General features: G+C 41.3%; 1 protein-coding gene across 1 annotated transcript; it reads right to left on the bottom strand.

The window, feature by feature from the left end:
- Window positions 1-1,987: 1,987 nt before the first annotated feature.
- gapdhs (glyceraldehyde-3-phosphate dehydrogenase, spermatogenic) lies at window positions 1,988-13,030 on the bottom strand. Its single transcript, XM_029505357.1, has 11 exons — window positions 12,960-13,030; window positions 5,423-5,479; window positions 4,857-4,953; window positions 4,637-4,743; window positions 3,906-3,996; window positions 3,672-3,790; window positions 3,438-3,519; window positions 3,143-3,294; window positions 2,880-3,042; window positions 2,568-2,665; window positions 1,988-2,432 (listed from the first exon to the last, which is right to left on the bottom strand). Exons 2-11 carry the CDS (start codon window positions 5,449-5,451, stop codon window positions 2,363-2,365), a joined length of 1,008 nt encoding a protein of 335 aa, XP_029361217.1. The 5' UTR covers window positions 5,452-5,479; window positions 12,960-13,030; the 3' UTR covers window positions 1,988-2,362.
- Window positions 13,031-18,888: the final 5,858 nt, after the last annotated feature.

The raw sequence follows: 18,888 nt of genomic DNA, 5'->3' as shown, positions 1-18,888 counted from the left end.
CAAATATTAACAGGAACCAGGAAAAGAGATCTCATCTCTCCTGTGTTAGCTGCTCTTCATTGGCTCCCGGTAAAATACAGAGTAGAATTTAAAATCCTTCTGTTAAAATATAAAGCTCGTAATGGCCAAACTCCATCATATCTCAGGGAGCTCATAGTTCCTTACTGACTAGTCGGCCACTCTGCTCTCTAGATGGAGGTTTACTTGTGGTTCCTAGAGTCTCCAAGAGTAAATCTGAAGGCAGATCTTCCAGTAATCAAAAGTCCTTATAAAAGTCCTCTACTCTTTAGCTGTGCTGCTATAGGCCCAGGCTACTGGGGGAAGGACTGAGCCTCTCTCTCTCTCTCTCTCTCTCTCTCTTGCTCTCTCTCCCTCTCCCTCTCTCTCACTCTCACTCTGCCCCCTTGCATGTGCTGACAATAACCACGCTTCTTAAAAATCCCTGTTTCTCCCAGTTCTTACTAACCATGTTTTCCCAAAGTCTCTGTCTCTCCCAGCTCCTCTCTCCTCTCTTCCTGTCCTCATCCTGCAGGTGGTGACTCATCTCCACCCCATGTTCCTGCAACGCCTGCTGCTCCTTTATCTTCATGAATCCTGCACTGCAGCTCATCTCCATGAACTTCACGCAGCATCATGTTCCTGGCTTCACCTGTTTGGAGCACCAACCTCTCCTGCACCACCACCATGCCGCTCTCGCTCTCTCTCTCTCTCTCTCTCGCTCTCTCTCTGGAACGCATGCGTGGAGTGAGTGGGCGGAGCTTCTGAGTGAGTGAGGAAGTGGCCGCTGTGCCGTGTGCGGTTGTTTTCTCTACCTCTGCAGCGGTTTCTGTTGAGTTACCTGGCCTAGCCCGGGTGTGGAGCTGGTGGGCTTATACACTCACTGCTGAATGTGTGCAGGGCAACTGTTGCTAAAATGGCTTGATGTAACTTTGTTTTGATTTGGTGCTATACAAATAAATCTGATTTGATTTGAAGGTCACGGGTTTGGTTCCCGGCCTGGGGCCTTTCTGTGTGGACTTCCCGTGCCTGTGTGGGTTTCCTCCCACACATCATGTTTGGGTTAATTGGTGACTCTAAGTTATCCGTAGGTGTGAGTGAGAGTGTGAGTGGTTGTTGGTCTGTGTCTGTCTCTGTGTGTTGGCCCTGTGATGGACTGGTTACCTGTCCAGGGTGTACTCCGCCCCTCACCCAGAGTGAGCTGGGATTGGCTCCAGCACCCTCATGACCCAGATAAGGATAAGGGATATTAGTGGTGGTGTTAAAATGTTATTAGAAAACTGTATTTTTAAAGCGTGTATAAAAACATTCTTTTGTCTGTATTCTATTATTGTTATATTATATACAATATAACATTTGAGTGATTTCATTCCCGTTCCATTTTAGTACACTGTCATGATGAAACACAACAAATTACAATAAAAAAGACACATAGAAATTGCTAAATATATTAATAGTAGTTGTATTCAACTTTAAGACCTAGTTCACAGTTTAACCCACAGATGTGTTGAGTTGGGAGAAGTGTTATTGCAGTACGTTCAATATAACAGTAGGTGGCACTGGAGCAAAGTCTCAGCCTGTCTCTTCAGTTATTCCTGGAGTGATCAGACTGAGGAAATACTTCAATACTAAAACACAGGCTGCATTATCAGCAAGCTTAGTTGCAGCTCTATGCTGTACGATTATATATACGATTCCATTGGCTTATTGATTCTGATGCATTCATGCGCACAGACTGTACTTGGATCGTTCCCTCTTTTAGAGCACATCCTGTTGAAAAGGTTCCATGTTTTCTGGACATACATTAGTAGCATCTTTGTCAGATAAATGGGGAGTAAGACTCCATTTAGGTCCTTCAAGTTTGTACTTGAATGGCAGTCCTTGAGTTAGTGCACTTACATTAAACCTGTGCTCTAACAGGATATAGCATTAGACGTATATTTATATTTCCATAAAAATGATCAACAGATAATGATGAAACATGCACAGCTTCGGGTTTTTTAAGTTTTATTTCTTTGTCTTATTATGCTTAAGTGGAGTCTGGTGATTAGGCCTTCAAAGCACACCAACAAGAAGATGGACATAGTAGTACCATAGTACTGAGCCATAAGGACACATCTAAAGTGGCAGTGGGAGGTGGACAGGGGATACACGGACACAAATACTGTCACTGATCAATTGCCTCGTTGTTAAAGGAAAAAAACTGAACACTCAAACACACTGTTGCCACTGCCTACATACACTGTAGCTAAGGGCCGTAATACTATGACTTTGCTATGGGTGGGACTGTGTGTAAAAGAGAAGGAGGGGTGGGAGAACGGTTGGGGTGGTCCCTTTCCTAACTTCCTTCCTGGACAGCAAGTGCCTACTCCTTGGTGTGCATGTACAACAGCAGGTCAGCAACACGGTGGCTGTAGCCAAACTCATTGTCATACCTGTAGTAAGGGAGAGAAGTGGACACAAGACAGAGAAAAAATGGAGAAAGAACAGCAGAGAGATAATAAATGATCAGTTTTGAAAAGGTAAAACTGTTTTACATGTGGGACATGCTGTGAATTTACAAAACTAACCAGGAAATGAGTTTGACAAAGTTGTCATTGAGGGAAATGCCAGCTCCAGCATCAAAGATAGAGGAATGGGTGTCACCAATGAAGTCGGACGACACCACCTTAAAAACACAATACATGCTCCAAGTCAGATATTGTGTAGGAAGTAAATACAGTCAATACTCACACACACATACTGACAGAGAGGTCCTATTGTTTAATACAATATTATATTCACATAATAAATAAATCTCCGTCTAAGCTATGATGTAAGCCCCTGCATTCTGACCAGCCATGTATTTCTTTGTACAGCTATGAATTCATTCTGTGTCTTACCTGGTCCTCGGTGTAACCCAGCACTCCCTTCATGGGCCCATGTGCGGCCTTCTTGACAGCTTCCTTTATCTCAGCGTACGATGCAGGTTTGGAGAGTCGGCAGGTCAGGTCAACCACTGACACATCAGCCACTGGCACCCTGAATGCCATGCCTGTCAGCTTACTGAGGAGAAACAACAGAAACTGTTATTTCTCAACTTTCTTGCCACAATCAGACCAGTGCCACCGATCATCAGGCTGATATCAAATGTGTTTGTCCTTACCCATTGAGTTCTGGGATGACTTTGCCCACTGCCTTGGCAGCACCAGTAGAGGCTGGAATGATGTTTTGGTGGGCACCACGGCCATCACGCCAGGCCTTTGCACTGGGACCATCCACTGTTTTCTGGGTGGCTGTGTATGCATGGACTGTAGTCTGAAGGGGAGCATATTACATACATTAATTTTCCTTCCTGCAGCGACTGAAGTCTGTACCATGCATTTATAATCGATGGTAAATATACAATAGCACACCTATTACTGTTTATTGAGCATGAAAAAGGATTTCCTATGACTTACCATAAGAGCCTCCTCAATGCCGAAGTGGTCATGGATGACTTTGGCCAGGGGGGCCAAGCAGTTGGTGGTGCAGGATGCATTACTACCAAAAGAGACAGTTTTCATTAGATGTTAAAATCGTTTTCCTCTAGCTAAACCTTGTAATGAGGTAACTATCCTATTAATAAGATGTGAAACAGGTTTATATCAGTTGGTTCTGTGCAGTGGCAATGCAGGTCCAAGACCGAAGGTTACCTGACAATGTTCATGGAGGAGGGGTCGTATTTATCCTCATTGACTCCCATGACAAACATTGGAGCATCAGGTGAGGGGGCGGACACAACCACCCGCTGAGCGCCACCCTGGAGGTGAGCCTGGAATTTGCCAAGACATATAAAGACAACACAGGTCAGAAACGAGGCCATATGGCACTCTGTGTGTTTTTGCCTGTGTATATGTGCATGCGTATTAATGTGTGTATGTACATACGTTGGCCTTCTCCAAACTAAGGAAGACTCCAGTGGACTCAACAACATACTTGGCTCCAGCACTTCCCCAGGGGATGTCTGCAGGCTTCATGCTAGCAAAAAAATAAAAAATAAATAGAATGCACATTACATTTAGAATGAGAGAGGGAGCGTAGTGGTGGGGTATAATCTTGTTAGAACAATGCATCCTGTGCTTTCAAAATCAGTGTGCAGAGCCTCTTTGGATAGGTTGACAATTTAATGTCTTAATCCGCATAAAATAATTTTTCAGTTAACATCATGGGATGTAAAGTTGAAGAGCCTGTGCTAAAACCTTAAGGTACAAATTAGGAAGCCTCACAAAAGGGAAGCTGTAGAAAGGGGATGTCTCTTCTGCAACCCTACTGTTGTTGGTATTGCCTTTTACAGAGATGAGTCCGTTACTCAATGGACTAAAACAACAGTCGTTACAGAGCATGGAGCGGGTCGCTAGTGGGCCCTGAGGCAGCAGACAGTCTCATTTTGGTGCCAGGAATTCACTCAGGATATTAAAGACAAAATGGAATGAAGTACTTCACCATAAAAATGGAAAATGAAGTATGTAATAATTCAATAATCCAGATACCCCTCTAAAAATATTGCAATATTACTATTATTATTATTGGCTTGATGTTGTTCAATCAGAAGTTAGTTATGAGCGGGTGATATATGTGAAGCAACATTCATTAACCCCAAATCACCATCATCACTTACCACTGGAAGACAGAGATGGCTCTGCCATCAACAACGAGCTTGTCATCCTCGTGGGAGACCTCACCATGGTAACGGCCGTGGGTTGAGTCATACTTGAACATGTAGGTCTAGGAGGTGGGACATAAAATTATGACATTATTTGTGTGAGGGCAAAGGGATATATTATATTATATATAAATTTTGTGAATAATTTTATGTACATTCAAGCAGGTTCTCTCACCATGTATTGCAGGTCAATGAAAGGGTCATTGATGGCAACAACTTTGATGCCCTTCTGAAGGCAGGCTCTCAGGACCAGACGGCCAATACGACCGAAGCTGCAGTGAGGACAAACAGAGTGAGAGAGAGAGAGATTAATAATAGCTGTTTTAAAAAATGGTGGGAAACTTCTCCAGGATGTTTAAACACTCCAGGGGCCTAACATGAACCTTTTTGTTCTGCTTCACTGATGTTAAGCTACTGTTACTGCTGGCTCAAACTAAAAGCTTTTCAGTGGCTTGGAAGCCTTTATTTTGAAACAGTTACAGGAAATGAATCCTGAGTCACAGGATGCACACTTTTTGTTTAGTTTAATATATTAAATTAATAATACATATAATATTTAATATACTGTATTAATGGTACAAAATCATGTGAACTTGTTGGATGAAAAGCAGCATGGGAACAAAGCACCAGAAACTGTTGTGGAAACAGAGCACACCTATAAGCAAAAGGTGTCTTATTCTATCCAAATCCTCCTTAAATCAATCAGAACCATCCTGTTAACAAAATGTTTTTCCAACTCACCCATTGATTCCAACACAGAGGTCTGACATGGCTGCTGCTTAGGGGATGTGGAGTTACCTGGGGGAAAAACCAAAAACAAAATAGACATTAGGAAGACATCCACCACTGAAAGATGACAGTAAGATGGAAATACAAGTTCCACCTCACAGTAATATCAAATATCTGACGACAAACTCAGTGAGACGAACATAAAATACTGCTGTTCTCAAAGCCAGAAGTCCCTGCAGCTTAATAATGTCACAGGAAATGTATTCTCTTCTTTATGACTGTTAAAACCTGAGATAGTAGGCTTGAAAAAACAGTCGCAAGTACAATTGAGTTCTTTGCCAGAGGCAAACGGTTGCCCTGGCAGCAGGTAGCTGCAAGTTGCTAGCAACAAACAATGAGCTAAAGAGCCTATATCTGTGCAGGCACGTCAGTATATCCTTACACTGTTATTATCTGTCCTCTCCTTGCCTCTCCTGCACTCCATGCATATCTGCTTTTCCTCTTTCTCACCCTGTCACAAAATGAAAACGTGGAACAAATTCAATAATCTACTATATGTTGCTGTTTCCTTCTGCAGGGCTTAGGCAGTCAGTGCTACACATTAGCATGAAAAAGCGAAAAAAAAAAAAAAAAACCCCACCAAGGTGGCATTGTTGTAAGCAAGTAAAAGCATTGACCATTTGCCTTCATTGGTATAAAAATACAGGTTGACAGATAGTGTGTTTTACATGTATCTGCTGCAGGAGTAGAAGGTGTTGTCTCATGCTGGAACAGGTTTAGAAATCATTAAGATAGAGGGGGGAGGGGTGGTAGCTACATACACGGAATGAAAAAGACTAGCTTTGATTCAAGTATGTGGCCTCATTTCACCACTGCTGTTCTTACTGAACGCGTATATCCTCTCCATGCCTCCTTTGCTCTCCTCCCACTTTTCGTTTACACCAATAACGTCTACACTTCCTTCCTCAACTTCCCTCTTTATCGTCTGTCTAACTTTACCTGTTCCTCTTCGATGGTGTTTTATATGTATTATGTCGCCTGTTGTATGTTGCCACAAAAAGACACTTTTTGACATCTCATTGACCCTCCTTAATCTAGACTAAGTCTTATGACTTCTTCCTTTTAACAAATGAGCTCTTCTTTTTTGGATCAGTACAACATAAATAATCTTTATTTACAACAACTGTATCCTACCTATTATTTTATGCAAGCCTTCTGTCTATAACTTATATTTACATAGGTGAATAGATATGACAACTCAATAATATTCATTAAAAAGCTTGCGGGTGCTTGTGTGTGACAGACACAGGGTAAATAAGGGCAACATGGACTGTCCTTGCAACTGGTTGGTTGTCATTTTAGACTACCATAATCTCCTAATCTGTTGTCTCTGTGTGACCGCATGTAGGACAAGCTGTCTATCTGATCAAAGGCATTGTGGGAATACTTTAAATAGACTGAGGGGGAACCAGATTAGGTTCTGAATTCATCATGATCTCAATTCTTTACATTTATTTGGTTGATATTCAGCACAGATGGATGATCTATCTCTGTCTTGCTGTAGCGCTGTTTGCTCCTTTTCAAAATATATGTATTCACCAGATGGCCACAGTTTCAATCATATGTGTCTAAAGTGATCTTTTATTTTGTATATTGGTTTGACCCAGTTAACATTTTTTCCTGTGTGTGGCAAGTTGTGGTGCTGTTTTTCTTTTTTAAGCAAAGCAGCCATTTTGTATTTTGGTTGTGTTAGTACAAGGTCACCAATGAGATGAGAGCTAGAGAGTGAGAGAGAGAATGAGGTAGAGAGAGAGGTAGAGAGAGAGGTAGAGAGAGAGGTAGAGAGAGAGTCAGAGAGAAAGAGGTAGAGAGAGAAAGAGACAGTTTATTGCAGGACAACCATGCTCTCATGTTTCTTTCCTTCCTCTTGTGTGCTTCCTACCTATTGTGCACAAAAAATGCTGCAGCAAACTCCTTGTCCTCTTTCGAACACTACTATCCCTCTACCTCTAACAAATTCTCTCAATCCTTGCTCTTCTCGCTCGCCTTTTGCTAACATCGGCAATATCTCTTAATAAAGGTGTTTTCTAAAACAAAATGGCTGTTTCACTGACAAATGTAAGACGGACCTGGAGTAGCAGAGCCACATGAGAGATCTGGTGGGACAAAAATCCCGCAACAGGGCTTAGTTTAGGTTTGAGTTAAAACTATAAAAAGTAAATGTCAAAAATCTTTATAGTATAATGAAAACATAACTGTAAGTTGCATATTTGAGTCAGTCTTCATATTTCTTGCCATTGAGGGTGTGGGTTACTTCCAACGTCTGTCACTAACCTTAACCCTAGCAGCAGTGTGGCAGCTTGGCCAGTCAGTGGGAGAAGGGGGCGGAGTTACAATTTGGACCCAGTGCTCTGGAACACTTGAATGGGCTTATACACTCACTGCTGAATGTGTGCAGGGCAACAGTAGTTCAGTCAAAAAGCAAAAACAACAAGATTTAAACTCTGATGATTCTTACAAACAGAGTGATGTTAGAGCTGAAGTTTAGAATGCTTTAGTATATAAGATGATCATGTTTATACTGAGAAAAACATTGTTTAGTGCAGCTTTCACAATTGAATGGCTGGAATTAAGTCAATAGTGCTGCAACACTGTTCTCAATTGAATTTTAGATACAGGTTCTTTGATAGTTTTATGATACAATATGCAAAACATAAATACATAACGTTATCAATTGTTCCCGGGCATTTCGATTACAGCAATGTCATGTTAGTTTCATTATATAATGTTTATTTAGCTTTTCAGTAAATAATAAATGGTAGAGATTATTTTACAATATGAAAATCAGCTTCACAGTCAGCTCTTTTCACTTGTCTGATACACAGTACTGCCCCTTTTGACTGCAGACCAATCACCCCTGATCAAGTATTCAGCACAAAGCCTGGGAGGCCTCTCAGACAGACTTTCCTAGCTCACAGAGAAAGTATTGTGCTGAGCAGGGCAGAGAAGTTTGTTGTTTGTTGTTAACTAAAGCTTACAATGTGCTGACAGTCATTAAAGTGCAGGAAGGAGAGGCACAAACGGGCAGTCATTTAAAGGGTAAAAAGGTCCCTTCAACGTATTTCCTGACCTTCAGAAGAGATAATATAATTCTGTGGTTAAATCAATAGTGACTTTCTAAAAATATGGCTAAACTCTTACAGTCTTGGTGTTTTTTAGTTGATTGATATTTTGTTCAGTGCAGCCACCTCCCTCATTACTGGCTGCCCATTGAGCAGGACTTAATAGGAAATACCAGACACAATTATTCCCTGTGAGTAAAAATGCAATTGCATTCATACAGTCTTTCCATGACTCTCATCTCTGTGCTCCAAATATCCCATTATTCCTTTTTCATCTGGTTTAATATTGAATTATTTTGTGTTTACCATGTCAATCACTCTATATGGGTGGGGAAATCATCTCTTCCCAATCATTAAAAAAAGGAACGGACAAGCCAACATAAAATGTTATTTGTTTTTCAGTTCTCTCATGCTTTATCCTCACCTGTTTCCCACTTTCCGTTACACCCACCATCCTGACTAATCATTAAAATTCATGTCCCTATTTCTCTTCTCACTGCTATTGTCTGTTGGGTAACCCTCATTAGCCTAAACCCTAGCCTGCATCTGCCCTGCAACCCATTGTCCTTACACCAGCACAAAGCTTCACCATTAGGGGTGCAGGACAGGGCCATGCTTTTGGTATGTGCAAGAGAGAGACCGCTGAGAGAAAGATGACTCATAACTAGCCAACCAGAAAAAGGACAAAGACAACAGGTTTCATCTGATATTTAAATCTCCAAAATAAGACTTCATCTTTTGGATGAGTTGAAAATCAGAGGAGAGGAAGGAGAGGAGCATGACATTATATTTCACTTGTGCCAACACCTCTTCTGATGTCACCCATCAACATTTGGCTAAATTCTCCATTCATCTGTGATTTCCAAACAGCTTTAAAGTAGTCTTTGGACAGTGTGTGAAGTCAGTCACTTTTTACTGACCCTTATATAATAATTATAATCATAATAATAATCATACATTTTCTTTAAAGTGCATTTAAAACAATCTGAAAGTTCTAAGGTGTAACAAAAAGGACCTTATATGTATTTTAGTTTTTGAACAGCAGTACATCTATTACAGTCCACATATAGTCTGTGCATTGATTAGAAGTTCACTGAGAGAAAGAACTTGCTGTCCTCACTTTTCCTGCATCCTATTCCACTCCCCCAGCTTCCCCCTTGGTCTGTTCTTCTTTCAGCTTCTTGTGCCTATTCAAACTGTCCTCTAGCTCCTGGTTCCTCTGACACACCCACTTTCTCTCCAGTGTTTTTCCACTGCAGTAGGTTGATTGGCCAGAGGCCAGACAAACTATCCAATCAGGCAAATATTTCTCCTCTTATTCTTTTAGTAAATCGAAAATATCAAATCCATTAGTTATAAACTCCTAAATGCGCACATTTCTGAAAATGAATCAAAGGACATCAAGCATTTGCAACTTAAAACTTTAATTCTACTCATGTCCCCTTTCCTTCCCTACTTAGTGAATACTTACTGTCTCCCTTTTTACAGTGTTGTTACTGTGAATTTCACTTTCTGCTCAAAACAGTCAGTTAAATGTCCAACACCATCACATCATTCATGCATGCACACAACACTACATGCTGTTTTCTACTCAACAGGCTTGGCCTCCTGCTGATAGCAATAGATAATGGCTCCAGTGTCACCAAGACATTTAATCAGTGAAAATCACCATGATACCTGATACCTTTATGTATTTATTCAACCACATATATTAACACAGACCTGCAACACTTGCTAATGTGGTGTAACAAAGTTGATGCACAGCCATGAATTAGTAAAAGGTGTTCTGTGTCAAACTGCAGAGGACTCAATACAAGGTAGACAGGTGACCGGTCTGTAGAGGTAATGCTGGACTCCCCACACACAAACGCATCGCACATAGCCATGTCAGCAAGTGGATGAATGATATCCTCTTAAAGGCAAAATCCAGTCCACCTCTTTCATCTTTCGAGCTACGAAGATATAGTGTGTCAACTCCCTTACATCATGCTGGCAATTCAAACATCTCTACATTTAAGTAATTACAAAATATGACGGAAAAAAAAACCAAACAAGGTAAAACAGCTTGGTTGTACAAGTCAAAGCTGTTTATGGCCCAATTGTGTGTTCTTTGTATCTGCAGGGTTTATTTCCTTAATTTGACGACAGTTTGTCACTGAGTGCTGACTCACTCTGGAGTTCCTTCTGTCTCACTCACATCCTGGACAAGATGGCTGGTTGATAAATCGGCTGCAGAGAAAGCCCACCAGGGACACTCATACTCACTTCAAACTAGAAACAACCACACAATCTGATATCTGATATTTCACAAAAGAGAAAGATAGTGTTCACCCTTCTCCCAGCTTCTTTCACATTATTTCATATTAACATGTCCTTTGCATCGCCACTGCACCAGCATTGACATTTACATTTCAGAAATTCAGCTAACACCTGATCTGCAGCAGTTACAAAGGCAGAATGAATATCACATTACATACACATGACATAAATACCAAATGCATTAAAAGAAATTACTGTCCCTGGGATTCTATTTGTGTTTTGGTAATAATGAAAATAATATCTATAAACAATCCAAAGTCTTTATTACATGTCACTACAGCAAATAAGCTTACAAAACTGGAAAACCAATTTTATTGTTAGAATATATCACTATTAGTACTTGCTAATGACCAGACTGGATGATTATATATGTTGTGGCAAATTTATTCAGGAGAATACTGACGAACTTTAGTTTAGTGTGCCAGAGCCTGTTATCAATAATTTCAGATTATTCAGAGTCCAAACTAAGAGGAATGATTCCCCATTCCAAAGTCCAGTATTGATAAGTTTTATCAAATGCTTAAAGATGAAGAAAAGCTGAGCATCACTCTAGCTGCTTGGGGCCTGCTCTAACCTTCCTCAGCTGGAGTTATGACCTTCAACGAGAAGACAAGGCCAGACATATCTGTATCTTACCACACCTTAATAAAATGAATACCTGAGTACCAGCAAGCAAACAGTGATTGCTACGTAACTGATACACCTCCTGTTTCGACTGCACTTTTACTATTATTATAAATAATTTGGGGTGATAAAAAAAGATGGCAAAAATTTAAATATTTGCACAATAGGACTGTGTGATTACCTCACCGTACAATGTTGCTTTGGCAAGACAAGACTTCCCCTTATTAACCTTTTCCCGACAGAACACCGTTGAATATTAAATTTTCTGATTTACTCTATCCTTCCAATATATACCATGGGTTGGTATCTTAATAATTGCACAACCTTTCATGGAGCATTAAAAAAAAGGCAGTGCTCCAAAAATTCTGCATCAACAGGTTGTCAAACTGCAGCAGAATAATGCCCCTCTTCTCCACAAATATTTCATCTCAGCCCTTCTCTGTCATCTCGCGACATGAAACAAGTCAAGATGGTTTGTTTTTTTTCTTTTTTTTTGGGGGGGGGGGGGGGGGTTCGGTTCTTGCACCAACGTGACCTCTGCTTCCCGTCATTGCGACAGTACGATTCATCTCCTGCAGTGACTCACAGACGACAGACTTCATGATGGGGACCAGGGGAGGCACGTAGCTTCACCTCTCCTCATGCACACTCACTGAGCCCGTGTAACAGCGTCATTACAGCATACTGCACCACTGCAGCCGCCCTGTCAGCACAGGTCGTGCCTTCGCATGCTGCTCTGAAGTGATTTGGTGCGATAACCGTGCCAACGTGCATTTTTTTTTCCCCTAGCAGGTTACGTAACATGGAGAATAATCCACTTCCGCAAAGATGCAGCACTGAGAGCTGCCAATGTCACGTTCCCCATTCAGGACGGCTAAGCGTCGGATGAATGAGCCTGCATTAAAAATACGCAATTTCTTTACAACGAGGCAGTATCTATGGTTTTTTGGGACACTGTGGGGAGTTTACAACATAAGCGGATTTTGCTGTAAGATTAATGATGCAACAGAGCGACTGAAGCAGAGGGCATTACAGAAGGCTCTGTAGGCCGTGGCCGCATCCCCTCCCTTCCTCGCCCTTCTCTTCCTGCTTCCTTGCGGCGTGCACCCGTGGAGTGACACGGCTGTCTTTATCCTCCGTGAGCCTTGAGCTCCTCCACACTCATTCCCCTCGTGTTACACGGATTGGACTGAATGGAGGAAACACGGCCTTTATGAAATTCATCACGCAGGCTCCTTGACTTCCGCTTTGCGGAAATATGCCTCATGTCTTCTCGGAGAAGATGAGGAGGCGTAATTTGAATATCTAGTTCAGCTAGCTTTAGCGGAGCGGATGAGTGGCTAACAAAGGAATATGAAATGAAAGCTAATTGGTGCTGAACCATTGTAATTGAATACATTTGAATAAAAGAGAATATTTATGAATACAGTTTAGGCAAAACGGCAAGAGCTAGTGGTTAGGAGGGCTCCCGTGGAGCGTCTTACCTCACGGCTGATGCTTCAGGAGTGTGCGCAGTCTACGGTGCTACCTCCCGCCTTTATATGGCACACGTGCCTCGGGAAGCCTGGTCGTCTTGGCGACGTGACGTGACGTCATTCTCTGTTGCCGGGATCCATTCTGAACGCGGGGCTGGTCACGGGCTCCACACGGCTACCATGGTAACAAGGGGATGATGAAACACTGGTCTGGTCAGTGTCTTATTCACAGAACCGGTCCATGTGGTGGGCAGGACTGAGTCTGAGATGAAAGGTGGCGTTTATCGGGGGAGAGGCAGACCAACACCCGGGCAGACGAAGGACAGACCGAGGCTGAAAGGCACTGGCATCATGCCACGTGGTAGTGGTTGGGGGATGATGAAGCATTTTGTCCCATTTGCATTTGAACCTAGCACGTGGATGTGATTAAACAAGAAGGGCCTCAGTAACGCAAATATAGATCACAGCATCACACAACACACAACACACCGCTGCTTTACCTGCCAGTTTGGCTGCTTGTAGCACACGCACAGTGGAGTGCGTGGTCAATACAAACCAATCTTTAATAACCAGGCCCCATCACACATTGATCCGCGGGGGACTGCAGGCTGGATGTCCACACTCACTGTTTACGTGTGTGTGGACACAGACTGTCTGTGCGGATGGATGCAGCGTTGTTATGTAACAAGTCATGAAACGAAGTCACGTTCCCATGGAGACAGCCTGTTCTCCCTCTGAACTGCCATAGTGAATTGTGCCTCTGTATGTTCCACGCTATAAAATAAAATATTTAACACTACAAAAGCAAGAATTCTTCTTATTAATATTATTGCTGTTGTTATGGTTGTGATGGTGATGATTACTATTATCGTTATTTAAACAGGACCACGTTGATTCAATCCTAGTATTTCATACTCTCTCGCGTCCTCATGTCACAGCACGTGTCAGATCATAGAGAAGCTACGTGAGGCGGGATGCGTACACCAAGGCAATATGGGAAATCCCTGTAGTGGAGGACATGCAGTAGTGTGGGATGATTTTGACACATCGGCAGATATGACTTCTCATAACTGCACTATAAAGCAACACTGAGCCATACACAGTGAGGTGAATGTGTGTGTTTTCGATTAGATATTTTTGAATGTTGTCTTTTAGGGATCTGTATCTGAAGGTCAGTGTTTAATGCACAGCGAGCTCCGGTAAAGCATCTTTACTTATTTATGATACGGACCCATCTTAGATCCAACAGCACCACCAATCTGTCTATCTATGGATTTTGGATGTAATTTGTGTTTTATTTTTAGTAACTACCGAGTACTGAGTTGATTAATTTATGTAGAATGAGTGAGAATGTTCAGATTTCACGAGTATGACAGATGATCAGAAATGTAATTATGGCGCCATCTCCTGGAGAACCCACCATCCTACAGACCAGGATGAGTGTTGATTCTATACTTTTTTTTTTTTTTACTTTATAATCCATATAGGCGCTGGAATCTTTTTCTTTTTCGTAATTCATTTGACATTTAAACAGGATGGCAATGACCACATTCACACAGCTTAAAAAGTTGACTTTTGCCGATCTGTCTATGGTCCGGGGTGTCAGTTTATGGTCTGATGTGTTGGACTGCACTCTCTGCTTCCATTGAATCATCAAAGATCCCAATGTAAAGAACAGCGTTAATCCTTCGCGCAGAGATCAGAAATTTGTAGGATCAGTATCAAAGGGACCTGAAGATATCATATCAACGCACCTTTTTGTATTTCTATACTTTGTGTCTTCACATTATTTATCATCTGGACATAGTTTTGGCAATGGCATGCACGCTGCATGCATTTGAGTCTCTGGTAGGTTCACAGTCAAACTCTTTTGCTTGTTGTGCTTAGTGCTGTGGAAACGGTTTATCCATGAGAAATACCGGCAAGTGCTCACATTGGCAAAGACAGTGAATGTTTGCAAAAGCACTGAATGTTGAACCTATCATTATGTGTGATCTGACCCTGCAGTGGGTCTCACCACTCAGAGAGGCCCTGCTGTAACACTATCCAGCTTTGTACAAGGTGAGGGAGGTGAAAGGGACAAGGGAGCAACAAACAGTACAGAGAATTGAGTTTTATTGTAAATGAAAGACTTGATGCTCTTGTTAGTGTCTGGAGGCACTGGTATCGATGTGGATGTGTCACATGGTGGCATTGGTGTAATCAGGTCAGACCAATCATGTTGTCAAGCCAAGCAGAGCGGCTTCATAGAAATTAAGTTAAAGGCAACAATATAGAAAAAAATGCTCCGAAAACTGCAAACCAAAGTAGGACAGCAAGGTAGTGGTGCCTTGTTCTGTAATTCGCAAATACAATTTCAGGATCCACTGTCAATGAGAAACATCACTACTGGGGCGGTGAGGGTATTTTACTTGCATTACGTATGTAATTAGTTTTTTGTGCAGTAGGGGGAGTCCTTGACTTTGCAGTAAATCAGATGATTTCTGTCGCTCAATGAGGTTTGGTGTTATCCACGCGCTTTCTAATTTTACAGTGATGTTTGTTGTTTCCAATCCGAGAATAAATCTTAGAATAAATTGGTTAAAAGATATATAATAAAAGCAGCAACAAGTTTACCAAAAAAAAACTTTTACATCTGTTTCAGATATGAATTTCAACTAAAGCAATAAATCATTTATCATAACAACAATAACAGATTCATAGACTGTTTCCAGTGTGTACTGTTTTGCTGACAAGGATTTTGGATGTTCCCAAAAGAAGAACAAAGCTTCGTGCATTTAATAACATTTGTCATGGAGTGTAAAAAACTGACGACAGCACTGTGCTTATTTCAAAATTGCGCATTATTAGAACATGGAAGACATTTTCAAGCCAACAAAATGAAACCGTCTTGGCACTTTATATTTTCGATGTCACATGTAATAGCAGCAACCTTGAGGTCTACATTGAAGAGTTTTTGCTCAAAGTTGCAGTGAGCTCTCCATCATACATACCAAAATATGTTCTCTCTTAAAATGTAGAGACTCACAATACACACATACACAATATATTACAATACGGTGGAGAGTGACTAGGAAGAAGCAAAACACTTCCCATGACGGAATGCACATAAACCATAGGATTCAACAAATGCTTTTGCAGATGGTATGTATGGTTCATTTATTTGATCAGACATGATCGCAGATTAACATTAACTGAGAAACTTTCCAGATATTTGCAGAACATAGATCATAGTGTAGTGAAGCCATGTTTGCCGTCACAGAGATGACTTTTCTTGAATATTTTTCATTATATCTATCCCCTACACATCATGGATCATATCTTCAAAACAGAAAACACCTGTATAGCAGAACAAAGTATTTATTGATAGTTAAACTTTCTTGTGTAAACTGTCAGCTGAAATGAGCCTCCAGCCAAACGACAAATCTTTCATATACACCTCCTACCACAACTTAACAGGAAATTTAGGTCTGAGCAGAGGTGTGTGTGTGTGTGTGAGCGTGTGTATGGATGTGAGCATATGAGAATTCAACTTTTCCTTCATACACAACACTAAAAAAACAAACCATTTGTCATTATAATTCAGACTTTTAAAATAATTTCCACATGTTCCAATGTTGTCATGGTTTTAATAGCTCGAGCATTATGCCTAATTTTCACGTTTACATTAGTCCACACACATATGATTATATCTCATATAGTTTTTCTTCACATTCTCGACCCACTGCAAGTGATTTAAGACAACCCTAATGCTGTGAGCTTGAACAGTTCAACACACTGAGCCCCTGGTACCATTAAAACAACCTCCTGACCCCCTCAGGCAGAGAGCTGGCCCTCTCTGATAATATTTTCATAGGCTGTGAATTATAAGTGTTTAAAGGGGCACTAATCGCAAAGGTGCTCTCATGCCAAGAGCTGCTTAGCATCAGTAAACCACAAAGTCTGGATAGAGGGCCTGGAGGGCCATGTTTTAGCCAAAGTTAAAACATTAATTATAACAATTATTTTTTATGGTGTATCTGACTTTTAAGAAAGCACACAGTGGAAAAGAAAGGGAAAGATGGGAAAGGTCGGTGATGAAATCCAGCAAAGCCGACTATAGTCTGATTTAAACCCTTGACACCACTTATATATAGCATGTTCCTGGGGCTGCTGCATTTCCAGAATTTTCCAAACTTTCTAGCTGAGCCCTGAAATGGTGAAAGGCAAAGGTGAGGAGACCACTTGGTGGTAGAAGGGTTTTGGCTTGAATCCTTGTGGTAGCTCAATAAATCTGTCATGCAGAGTGAAAGATTCCCCCCTTTGAGCAGAGAGACAGAACAGAACAGAGCAGCATCAAGGCTTTCCTCGGGAGATTGCTTTTCCTGTGTGGAGCTGCATTGGTCAGCAGGATGGGACTGTGTCTGAAGCCTCTGAACATGGATCTATCTGTACGATGTTGAGACAGGAAAAAGACGAGGATGGTAGGTACAGTAAGCTGCATTCATATGAAACATCCACAGTAATAACATCCATAAGTGTTTGTGTGGTGGACACCTTTGCAATGGTTTTGTAAAATGTGACCCACCTACATCCTTACCTTCCTTCCTTCCTACCTGTCTCTCTTCCATATATATTGCTTCCACTTCCTCTCCAGTGTTTCTCAGTTCATCATGTTTTCTTTGGCCTGGTATTGAGGGACTGGAAGTGTCACCTCATCACAGCAGAATTTTGTTTCCCTTGGAGGTTGAAGTAGGATGTCTGTTAATCTGATCTGAAATTCCCGACCTGGATTTGGCAGCTTCTTGCAAACACTGCTGGCTCTAAAAGCATTCTATGAAGCCTGTCTTAAGGCGTCATCTCTCTGAGAGATAGACTACCTGTAATAACTCTACAATCAGACTGGGACACTGCCAGTTTTAACCTTTCTTCACTTCACTGGCTGGACTTAATGTGGATGGAAACCAGGCATTGTGCAATAAAATTGTTCTCTAATTCCACTGAGCTCCCACAGAGATGGATTTGATATTTTGAAAAACGAAAAAATAAACATTTGAATGGGAAGTCTCTCTGTCATCTACAATGGGCAAATAATGATTATTCTGGAACCAGCTGCTGAAGACATGACATCAGCAGTTTAGGTATACATAATCCACCCTCCATTGTCGAAATTGTAACAATACTAGGTCAAACATTTGACTAATATTCAAATTCATGACAAAATAACCCAACTGTAATATCCAAATTTACTTCTGCTGGCAAAATCAATGTCGTTTGAATTGGTTATGTAAGAACACTTGTCTTGCAAAAGGTGAAGAACTTTACTGATGCAAGCTAAAAATTGAACAGGACTTAAAATAATAATGCATATCTTATTGCATGGGAGGGAGCTCTGTCTGAGAAAAGTTGTGAAGTGATGATGTCAGCAGCCTGCTCCTCATCTCCACCACATCAGCTGCAGCTGGCACCAGATGGTCAGAGATTGAGTTCAAATTGCTTTGTGTGTTATTAATGCAATGGGTTTTGAGTGTGAGCAGTCAGGGTACACCCTGGACAGGTCACCAGTCCATCCCAGGGCCAACATGCAGAGACGAACAGCCACTCACACTCACAATTTAGAGTCACCAATCAACCTAAACATGCATGTCTTTGGACGGTGGAAGAAATCCCATGCAAGCATGGAAGATTCCACACAGAAAGTACCCAGGCCTGGGAATTGAACCCAGAGTAAGGATACTGTTTTGATAAAAATTTCCAAAATAATCAGATTTTTAAATCAGTTAATACTGCTTTTACTTGCATTGAGCTCAAATACAATCGAATGACATAGAACCTTTAAAAAGCCTGCAACAGTAGTGCTGTGTTTATCTTTTATTCCTTTTTTTCATTCAGTCATCTTCAACCGTTTCCAGGTCATTGGGGGTGCTTTAACAAATCCCAGCTCACATTGGTACACCCT

Source organism: Echeneis naucrates, chromosome 6, assembly GCF_900963305.1.
Source record: "Echeneis naucrates chromosome 6, fEcheNa1.1, whole genome shotgun sequence".
In the NCBI taxonomy this organism is placed as follows: Eukaryota; Metazoa; Chordata; class Actinopteri; order Carangiformes; family Echeneidae; genus Echeneis; species Echeneis naucrates.
This window is presented reverse-complemented; position numbering and strand designations above follow the sequence as displayed.